The sequence below is a fragment of the Micromesistius poutassou genome, assembly GCF_964030765.1.
Source record: "Micromesistius poutassou genome assembly, chromosome: 8".
NCBI classification, from domain to species: domain Eukaryota; kingdom Metazoa; phylum Chordata; class Actinopteri; order Gadiformes; family Gadidae; genus Micromesistius; species Micromesistius poutassou.
In genome coordinates, this window is record NC_140278.1 from 16,641,905 (window position 1) to 16,659,233 (window position 17,329).

A 17,329-nucleotide genomic window follows, 5' to 3' on the forward strand; every position below is an offset into this window, starting at 1 on the left:
ATGAGAATGGAAATTAATGAAGGGGTATTTTTCAGGACATTGAGATTTTCAGATTAAATTTGCCCTTCTCAAGCCGTACTTGATGGGTTTGGAGATGAGGTTCCTCGTTCAAGTGACCCCTCTGCTTATAATTTACCAGGTCAGCATGGATATCTGTTCACTGAATCACACTGTTCACTGAACACAGGCGGCAGGGAACACGTTTCGCCACTAGATGGCGCTGTGTGCTCAGCTCTTGTTTGTGGCATTCGGACCAACAGGTGTATTGTCAATTGGGTTTTTTGCTATTATGCATAGGCACATTCGATTTCATGCATTCATTGATGTCTTTACTGTTTGGATGGAGAGCCATCTGGCTACTTAATAAGGGTTCAGTTATAAAGTTTATAAAGTCAACAAACAGAAATGTGAGCTTGTCCATCAATCATCATCGTATTTATTTGATTCAGTTTGGGCAATTATATATTTTAATGTTATTTATATAGGGCAGCTTGTTCACCATCCCAAACAAATACATGTATGAACTCTAACCCTAACCCTAACAAAGAGAAAATGTTATGATTCACTCATTATTTAATTATTTTATTCAGAAGGGTCACTCACTGAATTATTCAATTAATCCAGCAACTAATTGGTTTCTAATATGTGAATTCACTGCGGTTTTAACCGGCTAATCAGTCATGGTATTAAAATAATTCTCTCTCTCTCTCTCTCTCTCTCTCGCTCTCTCTCTCTCTCTCTCTCTCTCTCTCTCTCTCTCTCTCTCTCGCTCTCTCTCTCTCTCTCTCTCTCTCTCTGTTTCTCTCTCCTCCAGAATGTGAAGGACGATGGGCAGCATGTGTGGAGGCTGAAGCATTTCAACAAGCCGGCCTACTGCAACCTGTGTCTCAACATGCTCATCGGCCTGGGCAAGCAGGGCCTCTGCTGCTCCTGTGAGTCGCGGTACCTCTGTGTCGAGTAAACTGTGGATATTCTGTGTTCTGGTCAGGACACATTTACTTCATTACTACTGAAAAGGCAATGGATAGAAAGTTGTAAGAGACACATTGCATGCAGGACATACTGGCACACAATACACTTTAATGCATCTTTCGTCTTTATGGATGGACGAGCTATGTTGAAGTCTTGTGGAGTTGGAGAGATTGAATTACACAATCACCATATCCCTGAGGCAGGTTATTTAGTTGGTTTTATTCGCAAAACAATTAATTGGCTTGAACTGTCTGAATTCTGTCTGGTTTCAAGTTGCGGGACTTATAATACAGTTTATTTATCTACATGTTAAGTGTTAAAACTAGATTGGTCACCCATGCACACAGTCAAACAACAATAAAACAGGCAATTAAAAAAATCTATGTGGAAAAACGTTCAAGATAGAAAGATTTTAAACGACTGTGATTCTTAATTGTGCTGTTGTTTTTCTTGTTGCTATTATCCTTGTTAAACACTTTGTGTTACTATCAGAGTAACACTTTGTGTTACTCTTTGTGTTAGGATAAACATATCCTTTTTCCCTCTCCTTTTTCTGGCCCTAGTCTGCAAGTACACGGTCCACGAGCGCTGCGTGGCCCGGGCACCGGCGTCCTGCATCAAGACCTACGTCAAGACCAAGAAGAACACGGAGGTGTGTCCGATTAGAGAGCTGGCGGGCAGGCACGCTCGGATCAGAGCGAGGGCCCCTCTACCTCTAATAGAATTAACACGACTCAATCTGCCACTAAGCATTGATAATCACAGCGCTAAGCTCCACAACACTGCGGCTGCTTACCAGAGGCTGCTTTGTTAGGTTTTGGATGCTTTTTGTCCTTTTTTTCCCCTGTCAGTAGTCAGGGTGGTGTTTCTGTTAATGGCGTTTTTATTTTGTTTTTTTGTTTTGTTTTGTTTTTCCGTCTTTCTTTCTTATTATTATTGTCTTTCATTTGTTTGTTCTTCCTTTGTTCCATTTTTCTTTGTTTGTCTTTACTTTATTTCTATTCTCTGCTTGCTTTTTCTTGCTTATTGTTTCTTCCTTGGTAGTTTTTTTCCTTTCCTTTCTTTCTTTGGATTTGTTCTGTTTGTTTGTATCTTTATTAATGAATGAAATACTAATGTTTTCCTTATTTCCTTTGTTGTTGTGTTCCCCAATATGTTTCATATAACACAGATTGTCCTCCTGCCTGTCTTTCCCATGTCTTTGTCTCACGGCAACAACTGTTGTAACCTCTTCTTCCTCTCCATCTCCTCCCCCGTCTCCTCTCCACAGGTGATGCACCATTTCTGGGTGGAGGGGAACTGCCCCACCAAGTGTGACAAGTGTCACAAGACCATTAAGTGCTACCAGGGTCTGACTGGGCTTCACTGCGTCTGGTGCCAGATCACGGTGCGTGGACACCCAGGGAGATGACACACAGACTTTCTGCCTCATTATTTTCCAACTGTTTCTTGTTTAGAGTTTATGCTTTTGCACCTTTTTGTTGCCTTCTCCACGTACCCCGTCGCCAATTTACACCCGGCAGAACACACACTTGTTTACCGTCGATGGCTGACACGAACGCCACCACAACGTCACAGTTTAATGCACAAAGAAAAAAAGAGGGGGAAAAAAACTGAAAAGCCTGGAAATGTATGGTGTGATTGAAACGATTGAGATTGTTGTTTGGTAGCGAGGAGCTGGCTGTTAATAAGTTGTCTTCACCTCCTCCTCCAGCTCCATAACAAGTGTGCCTCACATGTGAAGCCGGAGTGCGACTGCGGGCCCCTCAAAGATCACATCCTACCGCCTAACACCATTTGTCCCGTGGTGCTGGTGAGTCCTCGTTATAGGGGTTAAAGGTCCCCGTGCTGCAACGTCCACCTGTCTCGCATAATGACTCCTAATGAGTTGGACTGTTTTTCTTCGGGGGAAGCCATTGAAGGGATGTTTGAATAGCTAATTGAAAAGTAAATGGGGCATTGTACCATAGACGGTCACAAATGCATCCGATCCTTGGTCTCAGATGATGTGTTCTGACCACAGTCTCTTCTCCCTTCCGGCAGCCTGCAATCATGCTATGGGAGATCAATGCATTGGCTTACTTTTATTTAAGTGTGCAGAATCTGTGTTTTTGAAGATTGTGTAATTGCCTCAAAATAAATGTTATCAATTAATTTGGAATGAGTAATGAAATGCATAATGACCGAATCTGTTAACCCTAACCCTATATACTTGGCCAGGGCACTCCTGAACATATTATTTTTAATCTCAATTATTCTTTCTCTAGTTAAATAAAGGTTAATTACACAAAATTAAAGTATATATTTATATACTATTCTGGTCCATTAAAAAAATAATAATAATTACTCATTTAAAAGCTGAAAATGAAATAACCCAGGGCTAATCAACATCTCTTTATGAATAATTTAGCCTTATTCAAACTACTTGACTTTGACCTTTGACCCCTGCTGCAGGAGAGGCAGTCGACAGTGAGGAAGGACTCCAGATGCAGCCAGACAAGCCGAGGGAAGATGCAGAGAGCCAACTCTGTCACCGTGGATGGCCAGGGCCTGCAGGTGAAGTGCCAAAACATCCTCATTACTAACACACACGCCTGAAACGCTTCTTGGTGTTCTGTTGAAGACAGACGACTCATGTTCCCTGAACCCAGGGTCAGCGTTTTATCTCAGTGGGTTGTATGCAGGGGGAATTAAAGAAGTGATTTAGAAAAGAGCTACATTTCTCATTCCTCAGCTCACACGTTGGTCATTGCAGTCCAGGAGTAGAGCACACAGAATACGTTTTGCACAGGCCTTCAGAGACATAAAATCAGAAGAATACTATGAAATCATCAAAATCATTTGACAGATTTCATAACACTGTTATAGAGAATCCCGGTCTCCCATTCCATGTGTATCCACCACCTGGCCGGCGGCCCCACCTTCACCACGCGTTCACGTCCATCAGACGAGTGTGTCGCGACGACAGAGCCCTATCTGGGGTCCTCTGTGGCCCCCGTTCATTCGTCCAGCCCTGGTGTGTCTGGCAGAGAAGAGAGAACAGCACACACATGGATCAAACCCCGACCATCACATCCATCTCTGCCTCTGGCCAGCAAAGCAGCGTAATAATCAGGATTATTATTTATAATTACAGGAAGTAATGGATCACTGGCGAGGCAGACAGGGGGCTCATTAATCCAGCTGGGGTTAGGGGGACCAGAGGGGTGGGGGGGGGGGGGGGGGGGGAAGTACAGTAAGCACTTCGTCTGTGTCAGGGAGAGCCTTACAACTCGTAATGGCAGGAAGGAGTCGTCTTCAAACGGGTCCTCGGGATTAGAGGATTGTTTACGTTTGTGTGAGAGTGTGTGTGTGTGTGTGTGTGTGTGTGTCATAAGCTCCGCCTCCAGCAGCATTGCGTCAGCCCGGCTGACGCTTAGTTACGACAGGAAAGCGGCGTCCCTTGTGGACGGACCGGACGCCGCCGCTGGAGGACGAAGCGGCGCTCTGGTTAGGGGGACGGGGGAATTAAAAACTTTTGGGAGCCGCTCGTGAGTTATGAGTCGTGTTGTTGACTTATTGATCCACTCTGAGATGGATGGGTTTGCCGTGTCTTTTTTTTTTTTTAAACGCGAGTAAAATCAATGACGACCAAAATAAATGCTAAATATATGGCGGTGTCTTTTATAGTGTTTGCAGACCTAAGGTCGGGAATAAGTGCATGGATGGATTCTGAGTCTGTTTACCCTGATAAATCTTTCTTTCTGTTTGTAGATCACAACAATAGAGGGCACTCATCCTCTGCTGGTGTTTGTCAATCCTAAAAGTGGGGGCAAGCAAGGCGAAAGGTAAGCCCATGCTACTGTCAACTTCCACCAGCAGGACTTATACGGGGCGGCAAGAGGCCCTCTGAAGGGAGGGAAGGAGAGAGAGAGAGAGATACAGACAGAGAGAGATATATCCAGATAGAGGGATATGCAGAGAGAGCTAGAGATACAGAGAGAGATACAGAGGGAGAGAGATACAGACAGAGAGCGATATATCCAGAGAGAGGGATATGCAGAGAGAGAGGAAGTTACAGAGAGAGAGAGAGAGAGACAGAGAGCGATATATCCAGAGAGAGGGATATGCAGAGAGAGAGGAAGTTACAGAGAGAGAGAGAGAGAGACAGAGAGCGATATATCCAGAGAGAGGGATATGCAGAGAGAGAGGAAGTTACAGAGAGAGATACAGAGAGAGGGAGGTACAGAGAGAGAGAGAGATACAGAGATCTCGATACATAGGGCGAGAGCTCAGGAGGTAGAGCGGGTTGGCTCGTAACCGCAAGGTTGCTGGTTTGATCCCTGGCTCCTCCTAGCTGAGTGTCGTGGTGTCCCTGAGCAAGACGCCTCACCCTAATTGCTCCTGACGAGCTGGCTGTCGCTCTGCGTGGCTGACTCCGCTGTTGGTGTGTGAATGTGTGCATGAATGGGTGAATGTCAGTCAACACTGTAAAGCGCTTTGGGTAAAAGCGCTATATAAAATGAGGACCATTTAGATACAGAGCGATAGATACATAGGGAGAGAGATACAGAGAGAGAGAGATACAGAAAGAGGTTAACGCTGACCCAAATGGTTTGGTGTCTGAACCCCCAATGTCCACAGTCTAAACTGTAGGTCTCCCTGAGCAATATGCCCCTAAACCCCTACCTGCTCCTTAATGACTATAAGGAGCTATACTTAATGAATGAATGATTGTTAGCTGTAAGTCGCTTTGGATGAAAGCGTGTGCTAAATGACTTGTCCAGGAGATAGAAATAGAGTAGCATTTCTCCAGCACACCAACTACCTCAGGAGTGTCTGTGTGCTGGTGGAGCCCCCCCCCCACCCTCCACCCCCTAAGCACTCTGCTCCGTCACGCTCCTGGCCTCCAGTGGTAGTAGTAGTAAGACGCAACAGCAGCCGCACCACCCCCACCACCCTAACCTCCTTTATTTGACCCAGGGCTAATTGGGTTATTACTGAAACATATTCGTCCACTCCCTATTATGGCGAGACTCATCTGTTTAAATTATGAGATCAAAGTATGACTTGTGCTAGTTGATGTAATGAAATTGAAATTAAAATAAATTAGTCTTTCTAATGGCCTCCTCCTCAAGGCTCTTTTGGCTGCGTCCCACCCCGCTGCCCGGTCCGGCTCACTGTCAGCCTATGATTGGATATTTGTCTGTGTCTGTGCTAATATGACAAAACGTCCTGCTAATACGCCAGCGTGGCTCGGGGGGCCCTGAGCAGCCCGCTATTTGAATCTGGCCGGAGCTTTGTAGAGATATGTTTTTTCTTCCGTATTCTTTGGCTTTGGATGAATTGGTTAACGTTTTCGTTCCGTTTTTTGTCTTGATTCTGGATTCTCGCTGTTTTTTATTTTTTTTTTAATTTCTCCAGGATTTATCGGAAGTTCCAGTACCTTCTGAACCCGAGACAGGTGTACAACCTGGCCAAGACCGGACCCATGCCAGGGTAAGTCATTCAGATATGCTTTAGGGGCCACATGTAGTGATGAATTAACAAAGAGATGTGCAAACAGACACTGACAGACACACACACACACGCACACACACACATACACACACACACACACACACAATGAAACACACTCACATTACAGGAGAAGATATGCTTATTTAGATATAATCATTCATATATACACATCCACAGGCACGCAAACCCACACATTTTAAGAAAAAAGATTTCATAGATATGAAGATACACATATGTACAAACGCACACATACTGACATACACACACACAAAGACAATTCGCACGCACAATGGGCGCAACCCCCAACATATCCCGATAGGACCACACCACATGCTGATTAACAGACACATTAGAATGTCCTATCGTTCCTATCGCCTTATGTCTGTCTCACCCGTCATGTGGTATACGCTCACGTGTGTTTACCAACACCCCTACACGCCGGCGGCTCGCACACTGCACACACATAATTGCCACGATCACTTGCAAGGGAGGAGGCCTTTGTGATTGGACCAACAGTCGGGCCGGCACAGACAATTAGGAACCTTAAACCTTAGATACCAAGACCCCAGGTGCCGTGCATGAGCACGGGTGTGCACGGATGCGACCCAACCCGCATTGCGATGTGACCATGCATACGGACACTAACATCTGCTTTGCATAGGCAGCAGGTATCGTCCGGCACTCTGTTGTTGTCCACACCACAATTAATGGACGGTGCAAGGACTGTTGACATGCATAAGAATTCTGCTGCTTCTTTACGCGCTGTCCATCAGCCTTCATGGAACCGCCGTGCTCCCGCCTTGTTTGGCTCTATTTAGGTTTTGGAAAAACAAAAATATGCGTGTGGGCAAAAAATATGAATATACAATGGCATATGCACGGCCAACTGGGCATGAAGGGGCATATCCAAATTCCATTTTTAATACCGTCTCTCTGGCATAGCATCACGAGGACTCTGCCAACACCGCTCCCGGTCGAGCGGCTGACCTTGCCCGCCATTTTGTCTTCTGCTTCCTATTGATTTCCATGCGTGTGGCGACAAGATCACTCGTATTGAACTCTGCGTTTCTCTCTGTGACGAGACGAGACAAGTCACCTCACTCGCTCCCCCCTGAAAGCCCCGGAACATTCCGGATGACCTTGTACATCCCTCGCCGTAACCTTGTTAATGTTTCCTCAAGTGCACGTATTAAGCAGGCTGACCGGTCATAGGTGACGACGAGCGCTGTGGGCGGAGGCAGCCGCGCACCCTGCTGTCAATTAGCTACGCGGCTAACGCGATTACGGCAAATTAAGTGTTTGCTTCTTCTCGGTATTTAAATGTGCTCCAAGTTGCCTTTCATGTCGACGGCCGTCTGTTTTGAGTCTAATACGGTTTTCAGTCCCAGTTGGAGAGTAATTGAGCGGATCATTTATCCACCATGCGAAGGCTGCAGGCCGACTCATTCAGTTAGTGCGTTGTTATTGTGAAGGAACGGAAGACGTTGGTCTGAACATTGCCTGTAATGACCCAATTAGCCCACTAACAGGCAGCCTATCCGACTGAATGAGGAACTGTCGGTGCAACATGCAGCTTGTTGGTAAGCTAATAAATTGGGCTTGGATGTGGTTTTTAAAACTGATTATATTTATTTAAAAATAAATTTGAAATAAGCAGTGCATTCGAGTTTCCATACTTCCATACCAACAAATTATTTTTGCGTAGTGTAGTGTGTGTGTGTGTGTGTGTGTGTGTGTGTGAGTCTGCTCTGGTATTGTGTGTGTGACATCTTACTAACATCCCATCTGTGTTGACAGGTTAAATTTCTTCAGAGACGTTCCTGACTTCCGCGTGTTGGCGTGCGGAGGAGACGGAACGGTGGGCTGGATCCTGGACTTCATCGGTAACCACGTACAGCACAGAACATCTAACACCAGACCCCCCCCCACCACCCCCCACCAACCCCCAACCCCTAACCACCAACCACCAACCTTCATTGCATTTGTTCGTCTGCGAGAAATTGGTCCCTAAGTTTCCATTTCACAACAGAACTGAAATTGTATTTGGGCTTTTTCAATCAGAAAATACAGATTCTGACAAACTATTCAGTGATATGTCTTTTTTTTGTTTGATTTTTTCACCCCCTCATCTGCTGAAAACAGGTGATGGGGTGAGGGGGTTGGGACTGTATTTGTTTTTGCAAAACAACAGTCCTGTTATTCTGACTGAAATAGTAAAATTGCCAAATTCAGAGGTGGTCAATTGGGGTGATTATCTGAGCTGACTAAAAGAAAATAAAACATATTAGTCATCATTTGAAGAAAAAAGAATCACCTCTTTGGCTTATATTTGGTCTCCCAGACCTGCTCAGACCTGTTCCGTCCTGTTCCCTGCTAGTTTAGACACTCCAAAAATTGCTGCAATCTTTTATCAATCAAAACAAAAGGAGGTAATATGCCTTGGGCAGAATGCATGTCTTTAAATATACCCGACATTCTGGACATTTCCTTTGGACCACTGCTTTAAAACAACCCGCTGATCCTTGAGAACGGGGTTGTGTCTCTGTAGGGACAGAGGGATCGAGGCCTGTCCGTCGGGGTGGATTTGAAACCGGGCTCGCAATGCTTTTGGGGGACTCTGTGATATTTATATTTGACACCATCTCTCTCTGTTTGCCCCGTCCATGACAGATAAGGCCAACCTAAACAGGAACCCCCCTGTGTGTGTACTTCCTCTTGGCACAGGAAATGACCTGGCCCGCTGCCTGCGCTGGGGGGGAGGTAGGTAGACTCCTTACAGGACCTGCTATTTTCATTTCAACTTGTTGTGTTTATTTGATTCAAAGAATGTGGATTTTCTAATATTGACACCGTTTGATAGAAAAATTTAGAGATCTTCCTAGTCTTATTTTGAAACAACATCCTATCAAATCATTTTTACTAAGAGGTCAAGTGTATAAGATTGAGGTAGCCATTAGCGGTGAGGTTGCAGATTGAAACCAACCTAATCCCATCCCACCTTTCCAACGCACTGCGCTACGTGAATACAGGTTGCTTTTGATGCCATGACGTGTGCAGTTGTATCGCTCCAGTTTCATTTTGTACACAAACTTTCTCCGAAAGAGTGAGACCCCTGTTTTAATTATTCAACTACCTCAAAAACGTATGTTTCTGAAACATGCTTGTATTAAATAATAGACACCCACCTACCTATCATAATCCCCGTATTTCACCGTCTGTGCAGCGGTTGATGTCCACACCTGAGAAAGATTTTTTAGGACACTTATAACGCCATGATGTGTGTGTCGAGATGTGTGGTGGTCCTGGCCAGCAGTTAGCTGCAGATAGTGATTACCCTTAAAAATCCCATCATGGTCCTTTCAGATTGTTTTTTAATTATAAATATTAATAATCTCCATTTTATTTGGATATGTATTATATATATATAGTATGTCTGCAGTGTGTATTTATGTTTTGATGTATTTATTATTCAATATTTTTATTTTATATAAAAAAAATGTGTTTGTCTCAGTGACTTTTACTAAACACAACTACACTGCAAACAAAACGCCCTTTGTCTCCCACGTTGGGCCTTTGCCCCATAAACCCATTCTGCTGGACTCACCGACTCACACTGACACCGGGTGTCTCTCTCTCCCCCCTCTCTCTCTCTCTCTCTCTGGCTCCTGAAGGCTACGAGGGCGAGAGCCTGCTGAAGATCCTGCGGGACATCGAGACCAGCACCGAGGTGACGCTGGACCGCTGGCGGATCGACGTGACGCCCTCGGACCGCGAGGAGCCCGGAGACCCGGCGCCCTACAGCATCATCAACAACTACTTCTCCATCGGCGTGGTGAGTGAGGCCCGCCGGCATCCCCGTCCGTCACCATGACAATGAGCAGGATAAGAGAAACAGGGAAAAGAGTACATCCTGGATGGTGATGTCATTATAATATCAGCTCTCTCTGTTCTGATTGAATGTTAAAACATCGGGGCTTGAAGCAGTTATATATTATCCTAAAAAAATTGGAACGGTTCTTTAATAAAACACTAAAAAGATAGTTCAATAAATACATTTTAGTTATATTGAATAAATAAAAAACTACAACAGTGCGCTGAGGGCCCACACCCCTGTTTCAAAACACCACAGTCTAACACTCCTTATTGTATTCACTTGGACGAGGAGCTTCTAGTGCGATGTTGATGGAGATGTACTTGAGCACTAACCAGGCTGGATTGATCCAGGGCAGCCTGTTGGTGTGTGTGTGTGTGTGTGTGTGTGTGTGTGTGTGTGTGTGTGTAGCGGCCGTCAGCGTGTGGACAATGCCATGGACTTAGGCAGAGCGCACAGAACACAACCTCCACCACCAGCACCCGCGCCCTAGTCCCACATAATGTCACTGATTACACATAGATCATGCCGGTCATTACTGATAAATGTCAAGGGAAATATGGTAATTGACATTTGCAGGTGTTGGAAGGTGGGGGGATCTCTCATTTGGTGGCATTCGTATGTCTCGGCGACATAAGTGCTCTTACAAATGTTAGTCAAATAACTGTCGCTGAATGTAATGACGTTATTAGAGGATAATGGGTTGCGGGTCTTCTTAAGGTTTTGATGGGGGAAAAAAATTTATATTCTCCAATGTACGTGTGCTGTGTGAGTAAAACATTATTTTTTAAAGAATCTGCCAAATTCAAATTTACAAAACTGGGCATCAAGGACAAGTTCTTAACTTGATATTATTTTCTATGTTTTCATTTATTTATTACGCATCGTGTTTGATATTATACTTTTGTGTGAAAGAGCATTTAAAAAGCTTTCGCTGTGATTTGGAGCGGCAGAAAAAGGCCCGCTACGTGCACATGGTGTCACCTGCCTCACCCTCTTTTTTCTCATTCATTATCTTTCTCTATTTCGCTGGCGCTGTCGCTCTCTCTCTGTGTTTCCTTCTGTTTACACTTTCTGGCTATTTTTTCTTTTCTTTATTTATTTTTCTTTATTTTTTTCTATTTTTCTGTCATTTTTCTTGCTATTTACATTTCTATCTTTCTATACATCTAAATAACAAACAAAAAACCTTTACAGCGTGTCGTTAACAAGGGCGTTGTCAATTTATCAAGAATCAAAGGACCCTTTGAATGGTAAAAAGAAAGTACTCCGTCCGGGGTTACTTTGTGAAGTCATTACAACTTCCTCGCCTCCATGCTAACAACGGGATTAGTGCCCATCGTCCACGACAATGGCAAATGAAGTCGTTTGTGGGGGATTAGTAAGATTCGGGGGTTCTCAACGGGATTGGAGTGTGATATGCAATGTTTTGTGACACGTTCACGAAAATAACAATATAATAAAGATTGTGTGAAAAATCGAGCTAATCATGTATCAGAGATTATGCAGATGATGTGAGATTGTTTCTGTAATGGCATTGTAATAAATCAGGCGGATCAGCAGCGCAGGCAAAGTATTTGCTAGCTTTGATTGGTAAAGCACTGTTGTGATGATCAACTCTTTTATAGTTTTCCATTTCTTTTTTTCAACGCCTTTACCCTCACCTTTAAGAATCATCCGTTTGAAATTAGGTTGATGCACAAATGCTGCCCAATTACATTTCTGATACGCAAACAGAAAACATAGCGTGACATCGCTGCCTGACAAAAGAAAGTCTTACAAGAAATTGCCATTACAACTCCAAATCCCACAGGATTTTTCTCTCCCTCCCTCAACGGTTTTTAAGCTAACCTCCCGACACTCTTCGTCACACTACAGCAAGACGACTCGACTCGATGATCGGACTGGGAGAATTAATGAAGCGCTCCCTCTGGGAGGATGTGGAAGTGACGTGACGTGTAATGATCTCAATCAGGGGCCGAGACGAGAGGCAGGGGCTAATCAGAGAGAGAGAGAGAGATCAGCTAGCATAATGTAACCCGTCGCTCTAATGACCTGCCGTCGCGCTCCCTTGTCAAAGACATTACTCTCCCCCTCCCCCCCCCCCTCACACCCACACCCCCCACCCCCCAATGAAAGGCACATCCAACCACCACCATCCCCGCCCCACCCATAATTGGAGCCAAACTTTGAGCTATGGGAGGACATTACACACGTCCCGTATTAATTTCAGCACCAGATTTTTACAATGGTAATTATTTTGAGGGTAGCTAGTGAAGGGGGGTGGGGTGGTGTCAATCCAGTGTCCTGAAGGCTTGTACCATTTGTACGTGTCCTGAGTATGTTGATGGATGAACTTACTACAACTACTATGTAAAGCACATTGGACCACGGATTTCTGTGTGAAATGCCATTATACTAGTGATGCCACTGTTTCTACTGATTCTGAGATTCACAAAGAGTTGCCTTGCTCTAGACTGGTGGCATCACAGGAAAACACAGCTAGATCGGTGTCTTTACACATTTTTATCGCGACATTTCATTATCCTCGGTTGGAGCCGTGCACATCTGCTTCTAAAGTAAGGCACCCTCTGTTCCCCCTTAGTAATTCCTGTTTTCCTTCTCCTTTTTTTGCTCTGGGTATTAGATCTAGTACATTACATTCTGCCTTCGATAGTACACTTGATACCATATGTTTAAATGTGTTTTTGTAATCGTCTTGGTGGTTAACATCATCGGCAGAAACTAGAAACACATGTTAACACGGAGCCAGTACTTCCCTGTTAACTTCCTTAAGGCACACAAACAACAACGACCTGTGCTACACGAGTGACGTTGCATTTTATCTCTCCCTTGTTGTTCGGGGCTGTTGTTCGGGTCTGTTGTTTGGAGCGGTTGCAGCCGCACTGTTTCTCATGTAGCAGACCTCAGAAGAAAAGAAACACCAATAGAAACACTGGGGCTGAAACCAAAGGGGACACAGCCTCCTCTGGCCTCGGCGCTCTTGTCTTTAGCTATGGTCTTGTTTGTAAGAAAAATCAAGTTACACACTTCCAACCCCAACACTTCCATCATCTCAACTCTCGACGCCGGCCGACGTCTGCGGGGATCTCGTGAGATTCTTTTGGTCTTCAGCTCACAGCCATCTTAAAAAGACATCAAGAGAGGCACCATTGATTTTTTGGTCTTTTCACGCTTTTTTGGCATTGCTTAAATTTCCACTGCAGAGCGCCAGCAGGGGGTTATCCCTGTGGTGGCTGTTGCTGAATCGCTACACGAGAAGGACAGGCTTGTAAACAGATTGCTTTGGTGCTGCCCAAAAAGTTTACTGCGTCAAGTTTACTCACAATAGTCTGCAAACTTTTGTTCCGTTTTGGATCAGGGCCATGTTTGGCTTTTAATCACTTGGTTCTATCAATACAAAAGCCTTGCTATTTTCTATAATATTGTTATTTTTTACAGTGTTGAATTATATATATTATATATATATTTTAACCTAAATGTGACTCACAGTGAGAAGATTTGTCATTGGTAGAAATCACCAAATCAGCAGTTCAAAGGACAGCAATGAACGGTTGTTCATTGCTGTCCTTTGAACTGCTGATTTTGAATATGTGGACATTTCCTGCCATTTTCAATGCATTTTATTCAATGCATTACATCATACATGATCATTTAGCATGTGCTTTTTATACAAGATGAGTTAATACAAATATGGAGCAGGTAGGGGTAGGGCCACTTGCTGTAAGATACATAGAGGAAGGGATCGAGGATTGAGCACAGTGCCTTTGGGCTGGTAGTGGACCACACTATCCTACCCTCAATTTGAATTCCCTCATCACAAACCCTGACGAGTCCCTATTCAAAAAACACTTTACACCACACATCACAACTCTAAAAATAACGCATTGACACATCATGGGTGCGCTTGTTTCTGGGAGCGGTTCTGCTTGCATCTTCTGGGTCCCAGTTAAACGTACGGTTAGCGTGTAGCGCAGCGCGAGCTCCTCCATAAGCAGCACTCACCCGTCGCCACAGGAAGGCCCCGCATACCGCCGTGGGTCACTGGAGAAGAGAAGGTGAGAGGATGAGAGCAGGGACAGGAAAGGCTAAAAGAGTCACAGAAATAAATACTTTAATGATAGAGGCGCTGGAGAGAGAGAGGGAGGAAGAGAAAGGGGTAGAGATGACGAGGGGGGGGAGAGAGAGATGGAGAGAAAGGGAGCGCGAGAGAGAGAAATCAACTTGGTTGCCAGGAGTGAAGGCAGCATCCTGTAGGTTGGTTGGAAGTTGTGATTACTCGCGATGTGTGTTTAATTAATTAGCCGGTGTGGAGACGCCGTGCTGTTCGTCAGCCTTACTGTCAATACCCTGCACACCCTTGGCTCAAACCCTCTGCCTTCCTTGGCCGGGAGCACACACACACACACACAAACACACACATGCACTCGCACACGCACACACACCCGCACACACATGCACACTCAGACGCATACACACACATGCGCACTCACACACACACTCATACACATGCGCACGCACACACATGCAAACACACACACAAACACACACATGCACAGGCACACACACACACACACACACGTGCACTCAGACACACACCCACACACATGCACACGCACACATACATACATGCACACACACCTTCATGGAACATATGCACTGCAAAGGTGCAATCAGAATATATGGGAAATTGTGAGTTAGTTTGCAAGTTAGCTTGAAGCCCATGTTTGCATCCAAATGTATTGGTTTTTTTCTCAGCATGTTGCAATTTGCCCAAATTTGACCATTTGTGTGACAAATGTATTTCGCCTTGTTCTTGTATCTGGTCGTGATTCCTCTCAATAAAATAATAGTCTAATTTTGTTATATAATATTAATAATTGAAATGCTTTCTACAGCAATGCAAGAAAAGTCACGTATCACGTATCAAATAATAAAGCCTTGACTACTATTATCAAATAATAAAGTCGACTATTAAAAAATCTAACTTCAGCATTACAGTAAAACTAGTCTAGTTACAGTACAGGAGAGAAGAGGCAAACTGACAAATATGGAGGGTATGTTGCCCTCCTGAACTCTGAATCAAAACACCCTGCTAAAACCAAATGATGCTACAACACAGGGCTCTTGTTTAAAACAAAAATATATTTCACAGTTTGGCAAGGGACCACCATTGCATCAAACATGGCCCCCTTCCACTCCGTCAGTACACCAGGTGTGGCTCTCTGCGGTCTCTGAAAAGACTCTGAAATGCATTTCAAGGCCTCAGTAAAGGGTCCTGTCGTTCTGTGTGTCTCTTCCAGGACGCCTCCATTGCCCATCGCTTCCACATCATGAGGGAGAAACACCCTGAGAGGTTCAACAGCAGGTGAGCGGAGGACTGAAATCTGTGGCAACCACTCATTAACTAACTACTGATGCTGGGGTTGAACCAGTGAGGACTGGTCGAGCTGATGTCATGCCGTATTGGTTGTTGGTGTTTCTAATTTTAATATTATTGATGAAGTAGTACAACGGTATCAAGAACAATTATGACAATAATTCCATTTCAAATAAATCAACTTAATAACATTTTAATTTTCAAGCCACGTTTTTCATTTATTTGTGATAATATGGGCGTAGAGCACGATTGATTACATATGTTTCTGTAAACATGTGTTATTTTAACTCCAAGGTCTATAACCAATCGCTATAACTAACCAACTACTGAGATTCTCTAGCTCAACCCCCCCTGTTACTGATCCCAACTGAAACACGTCGTTAACCGACAGAGAGAGTGAGGACCGGACGTGATAACGGCCCCAGAACACTCTGAACACGCTTCTCCGCTGCACATTGGGGGCCCCCGAGGTGACTAATTGACAGGGTTCATATTTAGCATCTGTGATTACCTTGAGGAGATGTGATCACCTTCTGAAAGGTGAACAAATGCAGCAGCCATGCTCCCATCAATATTTAACATCCCCCCATACGTCTCCACTAGCGCCACGCCGTAATTGCGGGTGTAATTGAATTTGCTTGGCTTGTTTGACGTCGTCTTCGTCGGATCAGTCCAGAGTGATGACACACACACTGTGGACTAATAATCCCATTTGTTCTCATCATCGTATTTTAATTACGTTGTAGGCCAGGCTCGGCAGAACATTTAAGCTTCCGTGTTTTTCTATGCCGCAGCACTTTTGCTACAGTGCCATTGGTTTGATGGTTCGCAAAATAACTGTGGCAAAGGGGAAGTTCAACAGATCTTTTTGGGGAGAAGGGGCGAACGAGACATGTAAGAGAGATGTCTCATCTCTCATGTCTCATTTATGTTCCGCCATGTTTGAGTTCACTTTAGCGCTGTACAGATTTTGGCTCAATCACAGACCGTTACTGTGGTGTCAGGTCTTGTTTAAACGTTTACTGATCACTGAATATCCAAGCGATGCTCAAACTACAGAGTAGTTGGTGAGCCATTGGAACACAAAGGTTTGTCTTTTTGTATTATAGCGATAAAAACTCATGATTCAGCTTGAGCTTTGACCGGTTCACTTTCATTATGTCCTTGTCAAATATAGTGCTCTCTTTTGAATACAATGGTGCACACAACACAGAGTGCTTTTGTGTTGTTCAACACAATTTTTTGGCCCTTTTGAAAAATGATTGAGATATTTTAAGAAAATTATACCATCTGTTATTTGAATTTAATGAATAATTCACAGGAGGGAATGGGTTTAGGATCTCTCTATTACACACTATCCTTTCCAATTCAATAATGCATGATTATAGTTTTTCAAGGTAGCATAGATTTGGTTAGATTTGTGGAGTGGGATTCATGCCCAATGGAGACATAGTCCAACTTATCATGGAGTCATATTGTTTCAACTGGAGGAGCTTTTTTCAGGCAGAATGAAGTTCTATTAGGGAGGAACTGAACCGTGGACACTAAACGCTGGCCATTGTCAGACACTAGCCTTTATGCTTTGG

General features: G+C 44.2%; 1 protein-coding gene across 1 annotated transcript in view; it reads left to right on the top strand.

Annotated features, from left to right (window-relative positions):
• Window positions 1-17,329, top strand: part of dgkb (diacylglycerol kinase, beta) — a gene marked incomplete at both ends in the record, with an annotated part of 46,487 nt that overhangs the window by 10,622 nt on the left and 18,536 nt on the right. The window contains 11 exons of the mRNA XM_084471541.1: window positions 815-932; window positions 1,536-1,624; window positions 2,243-2,359; window positions 2,687-2,785; window positions 3,427-3,528; window positions 4,726-4,799; window positions 6,376-6,450; window positions 8,269-8,354; window positions 9,142-9,231; window positions 10,143-10,303; window positions 15,667-15,731. Of these exons, the coding sequence (XP_084327667.1) occupies window positions 815-932; window positions 1,536-1,624; window positions 2,243-2,359; window positions 2,687-2,785; window positions 3,427-3,528; window positions 4,726-4,799; window positions 6,376-6,450; window positions 8,269-8,354; window positions 9,142-9,231; window positions 10,143-10,303; window positions 15,667-15,731 (1,076 nt within the window). The remainder of the gene's footprint in view (window positions 1-814; window positions 933-1,535; window positions 1,625-2,242; window positions 2,360-2,686; window positions 2,786-3,426; window positions 3,529-4,725; window positions 4,800-6,375; window positions 6,451-8,268; window positions 8,355-9,141; window positions 9,232-10,142; window positions 10,304-15,666; window positions 15,732-17,329) is intronic.